The 20,474-nt window shown below is 31.7% G+C and overlaps 1 protein-coding gene across 1 annotated transcript in view; it reads right to left on the reverse strand.

Annotated features, from left to right (window-relative positions):
* Positions 1-557: 557 nt before the first annotated feature.
* The window catches only part of LOC114332335 (facilitated trehalose transporter Tret1-like), an 84,188-nt gene continuing 64,271 nt past the window's right edge, over positions 558-20,474 (reverse strand). The window contains exons 2-3 of the mRNA XM_028282120.2: positions 5,072-5,473; positions 558-1,645 (exon numbers count right to left, since the gene is read on the reverse strand). Of these exons, the coding sequence (XP_028137921.1) occupies positions 651-1,645; positions 5,072-5,473 (1,397 nt within the window). The 3' untranslated portion in view covers positions 558-650. The remainder of the gene's footprint in view (positions 1,646-5,071; positions 5,474-20,474) is intronic.

The raw sequence follows: 20,474 nt of genomic DNA on the forward strand, positions 1-20,474 counted from the left end.
TTGGCGCACAATGACATACATTTTTCTTTCTCAAATTGAACATAAAGTACCGTCTGTAAGATGTTTATTTTTACAATATCTCTTGCGCAAAAGATTAAATTTTCATATATTGAGCAAAAAGTTGTACTAAATCTTTTAATTTAGCATCTAGGTACAAAAATGTAAAAAATGCGTCAACCAGCCCCGGTCTCCCCTATGCAGTGGGATCTCGTACTATTTTAAAATGATCAAATTTTTGATCATAATGTAAATTTTTACAATTTCTTTAAAAAGTTGTTATTTCCAGTTAGCACTAATATTTAATATTATCTTACTTCCTCTGTATTTCCCGACGGACATTAATTTTTGTTAAACAACTAAGTACTTACTGTAATTAAGATTGGTTTTACCCTCTGTTCGTTATATTCGTATTATCGTTGATTGATGAAATATATTATTTCAATCAACGGCATTATAATAATAACATAGTAGAACATTTATCATTATAATATTTAATATAACACTTATCATTATAATAATATAGTAGAACATTTTTCCAGAATAAACAATACAGTATGTAGAAACAGATAATAAAATAATTTTATTGATATAGAAACAAGCTATAATAATATTTTTAATAGATAAAAATGCAGTACAAAGTAAGTACAGTATTATGGTATAAAACCTTTGTTATTATAAGATTGTTTATCACATTTTTGTTGTTCTAAATTTTCCTTAGATATTGAAGTATTTGATACAACTTCTCCTTTTAATATCATTTGAATTTCTTCCAAAGTCTTTCCCTTAGTCTCTGGTATATAACATAAAGTAAAAATTACTGTACAAAAGCAGGAACAAGCAAATATAAAGAAAGGTACCTGTATACCAAACGCATGCCTTAATCCATGATAAATTTGAAGACTAATGACACAAAATCCTACATAGCTAAGGTCAGATAACGTCATTCCAAATGCTTTTACTTTTGCCGGAAATAGCTCAGCCGTCATAACCACAGGAACTAAGCCTATACCAAATTTAAAAGATGCGGCGTAAAGTAATACCATGGCGAGGGGTAACCAACTGAAAGATTCAGTATCTACCCCGGAATTCTTAAGTGTGAAATAGATTGCTATTACTATAAGAGTAGTACCGGCCATTACACCTGAGATACAAAGTAACATTCTTCTACCAAAATTATCAATAGCCAACGAAGCGGACATCGCTGCGATAAACATAATTGCAGAAAAAAGTATAGCCCCTGTATAAGCAGGAACGTATGTAGAACCTGCTTCTTCCAAAATAGATTGAAGATTCATTAACATTACGCTGATACTACTCATGTGTTGAGAACTATTTAGCATTACCATTATAATTAATGCTTTTCTATTGCTGGATATTAAAATCAAATCTTGAAATCTACCTTTCTCACTTTTTTGACGTTCAATAGCTACCGTTATATCTCGCAATTCATCTTCTATGTCGTCTCTTTTTCGAAGTTTTTTAAGCGACTGTTTAGCTTCTTCATATTTATTTTTGTATAGTAGATAATATGGTGATTCTGGCTGAAATAGGAAAATTATTAATCCGATAAGATTTATTAGGACTCCTAATAAGCATGGAACCCATATAGGTACGAATGGTCCAACGCAGTATACAATCAGTATTCCTAAAATAAAAAAGAAAAATATAAATTATATCTAAACTTTACCTATGTAAAATATATAATATAAAAAATGTTTATGAAACAACTAAAGTATCAAAGACGTCTATAATTTATAATTATTTTTGATTATTTATAAAGATCAGTCGGAACAACAACATGAACCAATGTTGTGTTTTCTTTTAATGGAACGCCCTCTATATTAAATCATTCTTGATTATCTATTGTTTTCAAAACTACGAAGAGTTTTAATAAGGTTTTATAGGTGTATAGTTGATAATTTTCGAAATATTTACACAGCTATTGGGAAAATGGTGATATTTAAAGAGATGTGGATTAGGTTTCAAACGTAGGTAAGTATTATTATTGTGAAGGGCATGTCAAAGTTTTTCTAGTAAAGTGTAATTTTTAAATTATTTAATATCTTTGACATCTAGCCATATAATATACATGGTGATCACCATGTTCAAACACAAAACTTTCTCATTGCCTCACCCATTTTATAACCGAGTTACAGGGTGTTTTATCGATTTTGCCCCGATTTTTTCTGGATCCATAACTTTCGAACCACCCGGTATATTTTCTTGATATTTGGTACACTTATGTCTTATTTAGGACCCAAACCACTCAATTAATAATGACAAGTAAAATCGAGGTCCGGACTAAAAAAAAATATAAAATCATTGTGACCATGAAACAACACCTTGTATATTGAAATTTTCAGAATCCGTTTGCATATGTATTTGAAAAGAGTACAAAAAAGTGAATTTATAAGTTTGGTTTAATTTTTTACGGATTAACAAAAAAATATAAAGTAACTGTGACCTTGAAATAACACTCTTTATATTGGCATTTTCAAAATCTGTTTGCACATTTGAAAAGAGCACGAAAACTAAGTTGAATGGTTTGCTTCCATTTTTTTGTGCAGACAATTCCCTAATTCGACAATTTACGCAACAAGACAAATAAATCGAGAAGTAAGAAAAAGAAAAAATGTTGTTTTCTAATGAAATAGTACATAATATCAATGAAAAAATCAACTTTCTAAAAAATTTCATTATTTTGATCAGACAAATAAAGACAGTTAGTCAATTAAAATAGAAAAATACTGCATGACTTGTACACACTTCTATATAAATCAAAACGGGATCTGGTTTTCAAAAAGCTGATAGTGTGTAGAGAAAGATTTTTTACACACTATTAATTTTTTGAAAACAATCAATTAAAAGGCTGGAGAACTGTATTAAAATTAAAACATGTTTCTCCTATTACTTCATTTTTAGGTTTACTTCATTTTAAGGAAGATGATTACTACAGTCCCTGGCCATAATATTATGACCACCTATCAATTTTTACAAAAATCAACTATTCCACTAGGTACGTTTTGTTTAAAATATGATTTTTAAATTTAATTTTGTTATGCAATGTTGATTTTATGCATTAACTAAGATATATTTAACAATAAACAGTAATAAAATATTTGAAAATATTACATATTTATATTTTTTTAATATTTTGTTGAACTTCTGACCTTAATCAGATGGAAAATATTTGGGAGCTTTTAAAACGAGAAATTTCCGATGAAAAGGTCACTAACGAAGTTGTTTTGATTAAAGAACTAATATATCATTGAAACAACAATGACAAATTTAAGCAAAAAAAATTTAACTGGATTCAAAATATGCCAAGACGGGTACTAGCGGTAACCAAAGTTAGAGGGAGCTCAACAAAATATTAAGAAAATACAAATATGTGATATTTTTAAATGGTTTATTGCTGTTTATTATTAAATGTATTATATTTAATAATAAACACCAATAAAACATTTAAAAATATCACATATTTTTATTTTTTCAATATTTTGTTGAGCCACCTTTAACTTTGATTACCGCTTGTATCCGTATTGGCATAATTTGAATGCAGTTAAATTTTTTTTGCTTCAATTTCTCATTGTGGTTTCAATGATATGTTAGTCCTTTAATCAAAACAATTTCGTTAGTGACCTTTTCATAGGAAATTTCTCGTTTTAAAAACTCCCAAATATTTTCCATCTGATTAAGGTCAGAAGTTCAACAAATTATTAAAAAGTATCTCCTTCTTTCTTCTTCTTCAGCCTGTGTTCGTCCACTGCTGGACATAGGCCTCTTCCATTTACTTCCATCGATTTCTACTCTTGGCAATTCTCATCCACTGTTTGCCCGTGACTTGTTTGATATCATCTGCCCACCTCTTCTGCGGTCTGCCTACTCCTCGCCTGTTCTCTCTTGGTCTCCAGTTTGTTAGTCTCTGTGTCCATTTTTCGGGATTATCTCGGGCAACATGTCCGACCCATTGCCACTTGAGCCTTGCTATACGTTCTGCGACATCAGTAATCTTTGTTCTTTCACGAATGTCGATATTTCGAATTTTGTCTCTCAAACTAATCCCTAGCATGGCCCTCTCCATCGCTCTTTGAGTTGTACTGAGCTGCTCTAAGGTTTTCTTTGTAAAGGCCGTGTTCTCCAGTCCATGTGTAGTTACAGGCAAGATAAATTTGTCATAAACTCTACGTTTTAGACACATTGGTATATCTCTATTCTTCAAGATAAAGCTTAACTTGCCGAAAGCTACCCAAGACAATTGTATGCGTCTTTTTATTTCGGCTATTTGGTTTTCTTTGCCGATTTTAATGGTATGTTCAATATATATATTATAGTGGTCTACATTTTCAAGACTGACGTTGTCAATAACAAGATTAGTTTGTACATTACTCATTATTTTTTTTCTAAAGATTCATTTTGAGACCTATTTTATTTGACTGCTGGTTTAGTTCCTTCATCATTTGCTCCAGTTCCTTGATATCTGTACTGAATAATACTATGTCGTCCGCAAATCTCAAATGACTCAAACGTACACCATCAATGTTTAGACCTTTTTCCTCCCAGTCGAGCTGTTTGAATACATTTTCCAATGCTAAGGTAAAAGTTTTGGTGAAATAGTATTACCTTGTCTAATACCTTTACCAAGGCGTATTTTTCGGTTTTTTGGTCTTCATTGATTTTGATGTGGAATGTGGCCTGTTCATAAATGTTTTTATTGAGTGTAGTGTACCGTGAGTCTATTCGAGCATCTCTTAGGGCTGACAAAAAAAATTATATAAACATGTAATACTTTCAAATGTTTTATTCGTGTTTATTATTAAATATAATATAGTTAATGTATAACATTAACATTACATAACAAAATTAAATTTAAAAATCATATTTTATACAAAACTTACCTAATGGAATAGTTGAGTTTTATAAAAATTCCTAGGTGGTCATAATAATATGGCCAAGGACTGTATATACTGCCAGAAAATTTTATTTAACCCAGTACTTATTGTATTTAAATAGTGGCAGAAAAAATAGTGACCGAAAAAGTAATGATTTATGTTCTCTTAGTTAATCCTACCTGTCAACATCATGATATATATAAGACTTGCCAAAAATCCTCTAATCTTTTGATCAGCAATTTCAGCAATGTACATGGGAGCTGCAACGAATGCCATATCACCCGCCATTCCAGAACAAAATCTGGCAGCATAAATATATTCAATTTTAGGTGCCGTTGCCATCACAATCCAAGCCAAGGCAGTGACAATAATTGACGTAATTAGAGATTTTTTTCTGCCTACTTTATCGACTAAGTACATTGTAGCCGGAAGACCACAGCACGCTCCAATCATTAGAACAGATTCCAGCCATTCAGCCTGCTCAGGTGTTACCTTCAGTGGAGAGTGTTCAGAGAGAAGAACTGGAATTGTCGGGGAAGTCCAGCCATATTGCATGCCATCAGATATGGCGGAAATTGTTCCTAAAAATATAAATAAATTTATTATAGTTATTTTCCTAACAAGTGCAGAAAGTCATTCTTTTCCGCACGCTACTGCAGTTTGCCGAACGATGCGAAGCGGGAGGTCGGCAAGCAGTCGAGTGCGGAAAAGAGACTTTCTGCAAGAGTTAGGAGCAATATTTTTTTAAGAGTCTTTAAAAAATTACCAAATCTTCAATTAATTTAATTAATATGAAAATACATACACAAATTAATTCTTTGACAAGGTTGTCAAAACCAAACTTTCAATATAATTAGTTAGCATGACGACGATCTTGGTTTCCATGACGATGATTCAAAACGACTGTTATTGTCTACCGATTTGAGTTTCGAACATTATGTCAAAATAATTTTATTTCATCGAATTGTCGCGTTAATTTCATTAAAACAGGAACACCATAAGATATATTTGAAATAAATTAGTAAATAATATCTAAATATTAGTTTATTGCATGTATTATAATTACTTTAAGGCCATATTAACATATCTAAGTTAACACGCGTGCGGAAAAGTAAAAACCGCGTGCGGAAAAGTAACACGCGTGCGGAAAAGTGAAACTTTCTAAACTAAAATGCGTGCGCGAAAGTAGACATTTTTGCACGCTCGTAGAAAAAATATTTTAACGTTTTAACTATTATTAATATAATAGCTGGAGAATATGATATACTACGCTTATTTGTAAATCAATATTAATAATGTGTAATACACGGTATATAGAAATGTTCATGAGTAGTACAGATTATTTTATTTGCTGACAGCGTAATAATTATTAGTCCTGTCGCCAGTGGGGGTACAACAGCCTCCTTAATTCAGATGGACTTACCCAAGTTTTTTCTATGTATTTTGACCCGTAGAACACGAATTTTTTGGGTAATAGTCGATTCGGATGTCGAAAAGATTGCTATAGACAAAGAACTTGAGGAATCACATATCAGCGATTTTTCGCAAAACAAAACATTGTTTTGTATTTTTTAGGCCATTCTAATGGTAGGGGAGCAAAGTATGCTAAATGTGCAGTCACTCGAGCGCTTTAGAGACCTATTGGGTTGTGAAGAGTAGGTCCTAAAACCAAAAAAAGTTAAGTAACATTTTCCATTTTAGTGGGCGCTTGCCATTTTTTAATTTAATTTTCCATTTCCAACAATGGTTTTTTCCGATTATAACGCCATTTATGCATAATTCGAAAAAATGTTTCGAACAAAAGTTACTTATTTTTTCGTAAGGAATCCAAATCTGCAATAAAAATGGGGACTCCTATTTAAGATTTTAAAGTAACCCCCCACCCCACCTCCGTGGGGGGTCGTGTTTGGTGCCATTCGATAGATTTTTTAAAAATATTAAATAAGTGTATTTTACAGTTTTTCGATCTGATGTTCATTTCGCGAAATATCGCGGGATTCGTATTTAAAATATTAAATTTACCCCCCACCCCTCTCCGTGGGAAGTGGTGTTTGGTATCATTTGATAGATTTTTAAAAAATATTGAGCACATATTTTTTAGTTTTTCGATCTGTCATTCATTTCGCGAAATATTCGCTTTATTCTTGTGAAATTTTGGGACTCGCCCATTTCCTTACGCTCGGCTCAAATCGTCAGATTTTTGAAATATACTTTCTTTTGTATGTACTTAACTTACCTTATCTTAATCTGACAATTTAGAGTTTTTTTAAGGATATATTTTTATTTTCGGGCCCCCCTTAACGAACTCCCCTGTGTTAAGAGCCAATATATGGTAGAGGTACATCTGCAGGGTACCAGGTTTCTCCCCATATGATAATCTGACGCGCTCGAGTAACTGCAAAAATCCCCGCTTGGGCTCCCCTACCATAAGCAAAAAATGTTTTTAAAAGTTTTTTCGTAGGATGTATTTCGATATAAGCGCGGTTAAACTTTCAAAAAATCGAAAAATTGCAATTTTTGAACCCAAATAACTTTTGATTGAAAAATAAAATAGCAATTCTGCTTACCGCGTTTGAAAGTTCAAGTGAAATTATATGGGCTTGGATTACTTTAATTACTAAAAATTAATTTTTTTATTGTTAAACAAAGCTATAAACACATAGTGATTTAATGATATTTTCAATGCGTTTCCCATTTGAAATCGAACGAGTAGGCGCGCATACATACAATTTCTACGTAGATTACGTACCTACATTAAAACGCATTCATTGGGCACGGAAAACACTATGTGTTTATGGTTTTGTTTAACAAATAAAAACTTAATTTTTAGTAATGCAAATAATCAAAACCGATAGAATTTGACTTGAACTTTCAAATGCAGTAAGCAGAATTGCTATTTTATTTTTTAGTCAAAAGTTATTCGGGTTCAAAAATTGCACTTTTTCGATTTTTTGAAAGTTCAACCGCGTTTATCTCTAAAACTATGCATTCTACGAAAAAACTTGTAAGACCATTTTTTGCTGAGAATCACCCAAAAAATACAAAAAAAAATGTTTTGTATTGCGAAAAATCGCTGTTATGTAATTCCTCAAGTTCTTTGTTTATAACAAACTTATCGACATCCGGATCAACTGTCACCCAAAAAATTCGTGTTCTACGGGTCAAAATACATAAAAGAAACTTGGGTAAGTCCATCTGAATTAAGGAGGCCGTTGTACCCCCCCCCTCCTGGCGACAGGACTATATGTCAATATTGCCATCGAACTCAATTCACTGAATGGATAATAATTGTTCTAGGAGTTCTGATAAAAATTAATCAGTAGATAATTTCTTTTTCTTTTGAGAGCCGTCTCACAATCGGAAGTTGGATATCATCACCACTATCTTTATTATTTCAACCACTGCTCTAAAGGGTTCCATGGCACCGCAGTTAAACAACCTCTTAAAATTATTTTCTTATTTTTATTGCGTTTATTACTTATTTCGTATTCTTTGCATATTTCTCACCATAGTTCCCTGTTCATTTTCTTCGATGTCCAAGCAATTCTAAGCATATTTTTGTAACACCCCGTTTCAAATGACTGTATGTTGCTTATTTACGTGTTCTTGCTGCAATGTACAGCTTTCAAGTTCATATTGAGGTATCAAAAATACGTAGCATCTCAGAGCTCTCATTCTCAGTTCTAATCTAAGGTTTTTGTTGCAGAGAATTGTTTTGTGTGCTTGTTTGTATATTTATTTTCTTAGTTGTTATCATATACGACTTTTATTTAGTAATTAGAGTTGTTTAGCAGAGCTTGTCATAATCGCGGTGTCATCTGCATATTTTATGTTGTTAATCGATCTTTCGTTAATTATTATTCCTTTACTTTCAGATAGTAATGCTTCTTCAAAAATAAAATTTTTAAATGTATTCAACTATATACATTGAATGGTAATGAACACACAATACATCCCTGTCTAATCCTCCCCTGATTTAAATTAAGGGACTCGGTTCCTTATCTATAGGGCTTTTCATCGATTGTCATTTATTTCGAGGTTCTGTCATATGTTGTATAATCTGTGTATAATATTAATATATACGGATTATACGACGTATGACAGAGGCTCGAAACAAATGACTGTGAATGAAAACCCCTATTACAATTTGTGCTCCTTGATTCCAGTAAAGGTTTGTTATTATTCATAAGTCTCTTTTGTAGCCATCATTAATTTAACACGTTGACGGACAGAACGTCTATATGATAGAAGTCTAATTTCCATTGATGTAATGTGACACAACAACGTCTATAGACGTTGCATTTTTCCCTATTCTACTTTGCAAAATACATAATATAGTGTCACAACACTTGCTTATAGATTTGACGCACTGTCCGTCAACGTGTTAATATTACGTAATGAATTTGAATTTTCATAAAGAACCTAAGGAAGGAAGTACAGAGGAACCCCGATAAGTCGGCCTTCGATAACCCGGAAGTCCGGCTAACCCGGACCGATTTTCATCAGACAAAACAAACATTTTTTCACTTTGACTGATTTTTTTTACCAAGAAATAAACAATACTGTGTTGTATAAAACTGTACGTAATTTAGATGTACTGTGCATATGTATTTTATGTTTTTGCAATTATAATGATGTGTAATTGTTTATAACTTATATGTATTTTATTAATTTTTACCATATTCTCCGGCTAATCCGGATTTTCGATAACCCGGATCGGCAGCGGTCCCGATTAATCCGACTTATCGAGGTTTCACTGTACCTATATTATATAGTGCAATTCCCACCGGTTTTGACTTAGAAAAAGTTTGGAATTCTTCAGTAATGAGGCAATAATTATGGTATCGATTATTATCTGCATTTTTTTAGTTTTGTTTTGTCGTTGTTTCTTACGGATGCGCTGATTTAAACGGGATGTAGATACTTTAGTAGATCTTATAATGAAAGTTCAATAATCCTTAGAGGTAACGCATTTTCATCATTCTAAAATGGATTTAGACAATTCCACCAAATATTTTTCAATAAATATATTTGATTTTATATGGAACTAGCCAATTATACTAAAAATAAAAATGATAATTGTATAATGATCACTTAACTTAGTATGGTATAACTAGACCCAAACCCAGACATCCAAAGTGAAAGTTATCCACGTCCCTCAAGTTAGCAGAACAAAGTCAGCAGAACACAGTTATTCTTATACCATAATTAAGTGTTAATTTAATGCTAATTTAATGTTCCAAGAAAAAATTTATTGCTCTTCTTCTTTAAAATTATCGCATGTTCTGCTAACTTGAGATTCAAGCTAGCAGAACACTAGGTCAAAAATTTGATAAATAATTTATAATTGAATGCCAAAGTATTCTCTGAATTAAATGCTAATTTAATGTTCCAAGAAAAAATTTATTGCTCTTCTTCTTTAAAAGTTATCGCATGTTCTGTTAACTTGAGACTCAAGCTAGCAGAACACTAGGTCAAAAATTTGAAAAATCATTTATAATTGAATGTCAAAGTATTCTCTGAATTAAATGCTAATTTAATGTTCCAAGAAAAAATTTATTGCTCTTTTTCTTTAAAAGTTATCGCATGTTCTGCTAATTTGATAATCAAGCTAGCAGAACACTAGGTCAAAAATTTGATAAATGAAAGACTAAATTATTATCGAGGGCCGAAAATCCCTTAGAATAAATAAAAAGTTTCTATTCAACGAGATAATTGGAACTAATAATCACACCACAATTTCTCTTAGTTTGTCACCCCTGTAACTTATTAAAATAAACATTATAGAAGTTTTCAGGGAATTTCGGCCCTCGTTAAGACTGTAATCTTTCATTCTGTGTTTAAAATTTTCAAAAATACTTATTAGTTTTCTCAGGATTCAAAAAAAATGAATCCCCATTTGAATAGCATTGCATCCAAAAATACGTACCCATCCCCTTAATGAAATTAATTTATCTCTGAAATATAAATAAACATACCAGTTTTCGGATTTCTAAATATTTTTTTTTATTTTTTTTTTTGGAAACTCAAAAAAGAAAAAATTTTAAATCGATTTTTCTAGAAAACGGTGTATTCTATCGACTTAAAACTAGAGTAACTTTTAGTTGTAGAATATCTCACAATTTAATAATCCAGAGTCAAACATGCTCCAGAATTAAAGATAAAAAAATTATGCGATAAAATATCTATTGCCCACCCAAAACGGACGCCTATGACCGGTACTAGTAATTCGTAATGCATGGAATGGATTTATCTCTGGAAGATAAATATGTGTACCAATTTTTATTTTTGTCAATAAAAGCGTTCTGGAGTTATTTAAGGAAAACTAATTAGGGAGACAGGAATCTCCTGTCTTCTTTTGTGGGTAGAGTTTCTGGACCAGAAGAGTTCAGAAAAGTTATCGTTTTTGTAAATAGTAGTGTTCTGGAGATATTTAAGAAAAAGTAATTCCATACGCCATCTTCGAAGAATCTCCAGTCTTCGCTTGTCGGGAGAGTTTCTGGATACCCTGTATACAGTGATGAGCGCACTAATAACCGACAAAATAACGCAAAAGATGGAAAACATATTAAGTTGTGAGATAAAAAGAAATGAACCTAGTGGAGGTGTTAAATTAAGCGATAGTAACTTATAGATTGACATTATATTAATTATTTCCCACCTTTAGACGTATAGGACGAATTTGAGAAATGCCACTGTCACAGTGACAGTTTTAGTTAACATACTCCTATGATACGTATAAAGGTGGGAAACAATCAATATAATGTCAATTTATATGTTACTATCGCTAAATATAACAATTCTACTAGTTTTATTTCTTTTTATCTCACCATTTAATATGTTTCCATCTTTTGCGCTATTTTGCCGGTTATTAGCACGCTCATCACTGTATAGCCTGGTTAGGCTGGCAATGTGTTATATTTTCTCGACTCTGCTTTACGGGATAGAAGCATGGACACTTAACGCGTCGACTACTAAAAATTTGGAAGCATTTGAACTGTGGGTGTCTAGAAGAATCCTGAAGTCATCATGGACCGAGCATGTAACAAATAACGAAGCCATGGGAAGAGTCAACAAAGGAATGGAAATATTGGAAAAAACATACTTCCGTCGTGGATATGGCACGTAAAAAAGAAGACCAGAGTATTCTCTGAATTAAATGCAAATTTAATGTTCCGAGAAAAAATGTATTGCTCTTTTTTAAAAGTTATCGCATATTCTGCTAACTTGAATTCAAGCTAGCAGTAGTTCAACTTTAACATTGAACAGTAGTTCAATACTTATGGATAAATCATCAAATAATTGAATACCACAGTATTCTCTAAACTAAATGCAAATGAAATGTTCCAACAATAAATTGAATTCTCTTTTTTTTTCGGAAAACAAATTTAATTCCACTGGTGCTATCTAATACCTAGAGTTACGTTGTTATTCTTTGAAGGGGTCAAACCTTACTGGGGCTGTATTGTACAAATTCGTTTACAGCTTTGCTTAACTCCTTATGGCAGGGATTCCCAACCGGTGGTACGCGTACCACTGGTGGTACGCGGAAAGATTTCAGGTGGTACGAGTCACGTGGGTGGAACAAGCGATTACGCTGGGACTCTGTCTGCGAAAGTGCCAGCGCAGTTGTTATGCTTCCATATGAAGTTATGAAGAAGTTTTTGGTGAATCCTGGGACTTCAAAGGATGGTGTTAAAAAACCGAAACTGCAGGCCAATCGGAAATATGTACCACTAAAGCTACTTACAGTGTGGTTTTATGGTGAAGTCTGGCACAGAAAATAGTGACAATCCTATTGCTCAATGCGTTGCTTGTTTCGAAACGCTTTCGAACCAATGCATGAAGCCTTCTATGCTGATGCGTTACCAACACACAAAGCACTCTGATGTGGTTGGTAAGCTGATCGATTTTTTTTAAAGAGAATCTACTTTTTTAAGAAAGAAAATAAATTCATGACTAGCTTTGTAAATATGATACTAACTTAATAAAGGCATCCTACCTTGCTAGATGTAGAATTGCAAAGGATGGAAAGCCTCACACAATAGGTGATACCTTTTTACTACCGGCCGCTGTGAACATTGCTCAAACATTGCTCAAACCGTGTTAGGAGAAAAGGCAATCAAAGAAATTTGCCATCGTCAAACAATATAGTGAAAAGGCGAATTAGTGATATGTGATATGTCTTCTAATATTGAAAAACAAACTTGTTTAAAACTTTAAGAATGCAAATATTTTGCACTTCAAGTAGACGAACGCACCGATATAACAAACATAGCACAGCTACTCGAATTTGTACAATTTGATTTTTATGAAGAAGTTATAGAAGAGGTTTTGTTCTGCAAATTACTTGAATCAAACACTACAAAGGAACTGATATGTCAGGTAAATTATAGAGCTAGCAGCAAAAATAAAGAAAATTGCTCCTGAATGCCGAAGTACACATTGTGTCATACACTGAGAAGAATTAGAAATAATTAGTAGAAGTATTTCTAAAAAATTATGATTGGGGGTAGCTTCGTTCCATTTCATACCCCCCTCCCCCCTATGGTGTTTGGTGGTATGCCGAAATCTTCAAAATATTTCAGGTGGTACGCAGTTGCTAGAAGGTTGGGAACCCCTGCTTTATGGCATGAGATTTTATAGAATTTCTAGACACTTGCTGCAAGGAAACAATCAATTGTATGTACAAAATGGATCTTACCCTCACATTTCAAGAAACAGATAATAAACATTCGCGTTTGGTCGGACGAAGCCATGGGAATTTTACCAATATTTACCAAAAGCAGATGCGATTAGAAACTCTATAACCATTCTTCTTCAATGCACAATTGAAGTTTTTTTACCATTATTATTCGTCAATATTGCTTCAATAATATTGACCGTGACCGCCTTTCTGACAATTCAAAAATCTTAGCGATTATCAACGGTTCGGATTGTAACGTTGTCTATAATAATAAAAAAATATCATTTTACAATGACTTCCGACTCAGCAATAAAAAAAAGGATTTCGGTACCACTATTAATAGGTCTGGATCCCGGGTATGAAAAAAAAGTTGATTAATAGCAAGCTGAAAATTTGTTAATAGCTTAAGGGTGTCTAGTCGGTCAAACTTTGATATGTGGGAACACTGGAACAGGGGAAGTTTTAATTGTGAAACAGGTTAAAAGTTTGGAAAGGTCAGACCACGAAAACGGCACATGTATTTTGACAGGTCTTGTGACATTTCATTTTAATGTATCTTCTCAGTAACATAAACCTTACCATAATTATTTGCACAGGGTGACCAAAAAAACTAATTTTAATTTAAATTAATTCACACATTGAGAAGAATGGATGTAATTTATTTAATTCAAAATACATTTTAATGCTGTCAGAAAATATAAAAACATATTTATATGACAAACAAACACTGCTTTTCGCTTAAATTAGATGCTCAAACTGCCAACAGACAGGTGGGTGCAAGCTTTAACGTTGAATTTAAGCGAAAGCGATGTTTATTTGTGAAATAAACATTTTTTTTTCTATTTTCTGACAGTAGTACAATTTGTTCCGATATAAATAAATTACATACATTCTTCTTTTTGTGTAAATTTATTTAATTCACAAGTGTTTTATTGGCCAACCTGTATAAGTAATTATGGTAAGGTTTATATTACTGAAAAGATAATTGAGTAACCTTTCATACGAGCTATCACACGAACCCTATTTTCATTTTTAAACTACTGTGCTGCTAGCTTAAAATCAAGTTAGCAGAAGGTGCGATAGCTTTTTAAAAAATATAGCAATACATTTTTTCAATTTGCATTTAAGTAAGAGAATACTCTGCCATTCAATTATAAATGATTTATCAATTTTTGAACTACTGTTCTGCTAGCTAGATTATCATGTTAGCAGACCATTTGATAATTTTTGTAGAAGAAGAGCAATACATTTTTTTGAAACATTAAATTTGCATTTACGTCAGAGAATACCCTGGCATTTAATTATAAATGATTTATCAATTTTTGAACTACTGCTCGGCTAGCTTGATTATCAAGTTAGCAGAACCTGCGATAACTTTTAAAGAAGAAGAGCAATAAATTTTTTCTTGGAACATTAAATTAGCATTTAATTGAGAGAATACTTTGGCATTCAATTATAAATGATTTATCAAATTTTTGACCTAGTGTTCTGCTAGCTTGAGTCTTAAGTTAGCAGAACATGCGATAACTTCCAAAGAAGAATAGCAATAAATTTTTTCTTGGAACATTAAATTAGCAATTAATTCAGAGAATACTTTGGCATTTAATTATAAATGATTTATCAAATTTTTGACCTAGTGTTCTGCTAGCTTGATTCTCAATTAGCAGAACATGCGATAACTTTTAAAGAAGAAGAGCAATAAATTTTTTCTTGGAACATTAAATTAGCATTAAATTAACACTTAATTGTGGTATAATAATAACTGTGTTTTCTGACTTTGTTCTGCTAACTTCAGTCTCAAGTTAGCAGAATATGCGATAACTTTTAAAGAAGAAGAGCAATAAATTTTTTCTTGGAACACTAAATTAGCATTAAATTAGCACTTAATTATGGTATAAGAATAACTGTGTTCTGCTGACTTTGTTCTGCTAACTTGAGTCTCAAGTTAGCAGAACATGCGATAACTTTTAAAGAAGAAGAGCAATAAATTTTTTCTTGGAACATTAAATTAGCATTAAATTAGCACTTAATTATGGTATAAGAATAACTGTGTTCTGCTGACTTTGTTCTGCTAACTTGAGTCTCAAGTTAGCAGAACATGCGATAACTTTTAAAGAAGAAGAGCAATAAATTTTTTCTTGGAACATTAAATTAGCATTTAATTCAGAGAATACTTTGACATTCAATTATAAATGATTTTTCAAATTTTTGACCTAATGTTCTGCTAGCTTGAGTCTCAAGTTAGCAGAACATGCGATAACTTTTAAAGAAGAAGAGCAATAAATTTTTTCTTGGAACATTAAATTACCATTAAATTAGCACTTAATTATGGTATAAGAATAAATGTGTTCTGCTGACTTTGTTCTGCTAACTTGAGCCTCAAGTTAGCAGAACATGCGATAACTTTTAAAGAAGAAGAGCAATACATTTTTTCTTGGAACATTAAATTAGCATTTAATTCAGAGAATACTTTGACATTCAATTATAAATGATTTTTCAAATTTTTGACCTAATGTTCTGCTAGCTTGAGTCTCAAGTTAGCAGAACATGCGATAACTTTTAAAGAAGAAGAGCAATAAATTTTTTCTTGGAACATTAAATTAGCATTAAATTAGCACTTAATTATGGTATAAGAATAACTGTGTTCTGCTGACTTTGTTCTGCTAACTTGAGTCTCAAGTTAGCAGAATATGCGATAACTTTTAAAAAAGAAGAGCAATACATTTTTTCTTGGGACATTAAATTAGCATTAAATTAGCACTTAATTATGGTATAAGAATAACTGTGTTCTGCTGACTTTGTTCTGCTAAGTTGAGTCTCAAGTTAGCAGAACATGCGATAACTTTTAAAGAAGAAGAGCAATACATTTTTTCTTGGAACATTAAATTAGCATTTAATTGAGAGAATACTTTGACATTCAATTATAAATGATTTTTCAAATTTTTGACCTAATGTTCTGCTAGCTTGAGTCTCAAGTTAGCAGAACATGCGATAACTTTTAAAGAAGAAGAGCAATAAATTTTTTCTTGGAACATTAAATTAGCATTAAATTAGCACTTAATTATGGTATAAGAATAACTGTGTTCTGCTGAATTTGTTCTGCTAACTTGAGTCTCAAGTTAGCAGAACATGCGATAACTTTTAAAGAAGAAGAGCAATAAATTTTTTCTTGGAACATTAAATTAGCATTAAATTAGCACTTAATTATGGTATAAGAATAACTGTGTTCTGCTGACTTTGTTCTGCTAAGTTGAGTCTCAAGTTAGCAGAACATGCAATAACTTTTAAAGAAGAAGAGCAATACATTTTTTCTTGGAACATTAAATTAGCATTAAATGAGCACTTAATTATGGTATAAGCATAACTGTGTTCTGCTGACTTTGTTCTGCTAACTTGAGTCTCAAGTTAGCAGAGCATGCGATAACTTTTAAAGAAGAAGAGCAATAAATTTTTTCTTGGAACATTAAATTAGCATTAAATTAACACTTAATTATGGTATAAGAATAACTGTGTTCTGCTGACTTTGTTCGGCTAACTTGAGGGACGTAAGTTATCCTTCAACACCAAATTGTTCTATATGGTCCACATAATGTTCAGAAAAAAGTCACACCATTTTGAGCGTCGGGTTTGGGGGGGGGGAGAGGGGGGATAAATCGGTAAATTCGTAGTTTTTTACGTTTTTCGTCAATATTTCTAAAACCATGCAGTTTAGCATGAACAATCTTCTATACAACAATATTCTATATTAAATTTGAAAAAAAAGGCCCTATGCATAATCCTTCTAAAATGAACGGTTCCAAAGTTACGGAGATAGTATATTATAATTTGTCCAAATAAAGGCCTAACCCAGACATCCAAAGTAAAAGTTTTCCTCCAACACAAAATTGTTCTATATGGTCCACATATTGTTCAGTAAAAAGTTACACCAATTTGAGCGTCCGGTTTGGGGGGGAGATGGGGGAGAACTCGGTAAACTAGTAGTTATTTTACGTTTTTCGTCAATATCTCTAAAACTATGCTTTAGCGTAAATTATGTTCTATACTCAAATTTTCTACATAATATTTAAAACAAAAAAAGTTGAGTACATAATTGTTATAAAATCAACGGTTCCAGAGTTACGGAGGGTGAAAAGTGGAGCTTTACGATACATTTTGTATTTTTTGGGCAATTTATAATATTATTACTGATGAAAGAAATTTTTTTGTAAATAAAAAAATTTGCTATTTCAGTGGCCGATGGTATGTTAGTGATAAGCCCTTGAATAAACGTCAACCTCACCACCCAAAATCATCATCAATTGTCCAAATAATATAAAAAGTATCGAAAACCTTCACTTTTCATCCTCCGTAACTCTGGAACGGTTGATTTTTTAACAATTATATATAGGCCCTTTTTTGTTTTAAATTTTATGTAGAACATTTTTGTGTAGAACATTGTTTACGCTAAAGCATAGTTTTAGAACTATTGACGAGAAACTTAAAAAAACTACTAATTTACCGACTTCTCCCCCATCTCCCCCCAAACCGGACGCTCAAAATGATGTAACTGTTTACTGAACAATATGTGGACCATATAGAACAATTTGGTGTTGGAGGAAAACTTTTACTTTGGATGTCTGGGTTAGTCGTTTTTTTGGACCAATTATACTATACTACCTCCGTAACTTTGGAATTGTTCATTTTAGAAGGATTACGCATAGGACTTTTTTATTTCAAATTTAATGTAGAACATTTTTGTATAAAAGGTTGTTCATGCTAAACCGCATAGTTTTAGAAATATTGACGAAAAACGTAAAAAACTACGAATTTACCGATTTCTCCCCCCTCTCCCCCCCCCCCAAACCCGACGCTCAAAATGGTGTGACTTTTTTCTGAACATTATGTGGACCATATAGAACAATTTGGTGTTTGAGGATAACTTTCACTTTGGATGTCTGGGTTATGCCATTATTTGGATCAATTTTATCATACTATTATAGCAATACTATATGTTTGTTATCTAATGAAATAAAAAACATGATAGATATAAAAGTCAAATGTAATACTTATATTAGGTTAAAAAATTTTGTAACTACTAAACAGATTCATCTTCCTTTCGGTTTGTAGTTTCTTATTTGTTTGGTTAGTCGATTACAATTTATTATTCTAGGTTGTTATTGTAGGTTATTTTAGGTTGTTTCTGTCTTTAGTCCGTTCGCTGACGATAAAATATTGCAAAACCTATAAATTTTAAAGAACCGCTTAGATTGACATGAAATTTGGCATACACATAGGTAACAAGGCAAAGAAGAAAATTGATATTATGCCGATGTGAAAAAATATACTTTCAAAATAAGTCCGGAAATGGATAAACTGACTAATGTTAAGGAACTTTTGTTCTATAACGCTTCTTCGCTAACAATACTTTTCGAGTTATTTGCGAGTAAATATTCTCATTTTTTAACAAAGAAAAACTTATTTTTAGACGATTTTTGCAAATAACTACAAAAGTAAATATTTCGTCGAAAAAAAAACATTCTTACCAAAAATATAGCTTCTAAAAATGTGAAAAAATTGTGTATGTGTGACCATGTGTATCTAGACTATGTAAAAGAAGAGTTGTAACTAATGAAAAATAGGTTCATATTCGCCAAATTCCATATTGAATATTTCAACGTGAAATAACTAATAAATGAAGCACTTTTTGGGGAAAGATCACTCCTACAACTTTTGTAAAGTGTTTAAAAAAAGCTTTATTTTTTGTTATTAGACAAGATTTTCCCAAAAAGTTAAGAAAGTTACGCTCAAAATAAAGTTGGACCTTTTTTTTTGTAAAAAAAATCGTTAAAATTGCCCCCTAATTAGCATCTCAAATGAAATTAATCGTTACCACTTCACAAGTTGCTTTACTCGTGTATGTATTGCTTATATATATATATATATATATATATATATATATATATATATATATATATATATATATATATATATATATATATATATATATATATATATATGTGCGTTATCTTTCAGTTTCATTTAAGTTATCTGTAAGTTTCATCGGTACAAAGTACTTATTTTTGAAGGTTTTGTAGTTGAAAGGGTTTGAACTAGTCACTAATCAAGAGTGTATGCAAATTTTGAACAGCTATATCGTAACCAATATTTCTTATAGAAAAACAAAGAATCCAAAATACCTACTCAGAAAAACAAAACCTGCATTTTGTACTCTTTGTGATTTTTGGTATCTCTAATAGATTTTAAATTATTTTGAAAAAAAGCAATTTTTTCATAATTATAAACTAACAAAAAATATTTTAAAACCAATTTTTTTCAAAAATTAACCCTTTGAACCGATGAAACTTAAAGATCATATAGGTAATACCTACGTAAGTAAAGTAAATTGAGAAGCGGTAACGATTAATTTGATTTAAGATGCTAATTAAGAGGTGATTTTCCCGAGTTTTTTTAACAAAAAAAGAGATCAACTTTATTTTAAGCGTATCTTGCTTATATTTTATGCTAGAAACTTTTTTAAAAACCAAAATAAAGATATTTTTAAGCATTTTAAAAAAGTTGTAATGAGTTTTCCCCAAAAAGTGCATCATTTTTTGGTTATTTCATTTTGGCACTTTTTCATTAGCTACAATTTTGCTTCTACCGGGTCTAGAGAGTTCATACATACAGTTTAGTCCACGAGTATTTACCCGTTCGTCATCATTTAACCCGGCACCTGCCACGTGGGGTGCTACCAGCACCCCATAACATATTTTCATCAAATATTTGGTATTTCAAGTTTGTTAACCGTGCTGTGCGTCATAGTAGCTTTCTATAATATTATATAGCATAGATCTGTTTGAAGTGGTTATTTAGTGTCATTCTGAACTTGTAGCTCTAAAGTCGAATCGGGGTGTCAT

The sequence above is a fragment of the Diabrotica virgifera genome, chromosome 6 (assembly GCF_917563875.1).
Source record: "Diabrotica virgifera virgifera chromosome 6, PGI_DIABVI_V3a".
NCBI classification, from domain to species: Eukaryota; Metazoa; Arthropoda; class Insecta; order Coleoptera; family Chrysomelidae; genus Diabrotica; species Diabrotica virgifera.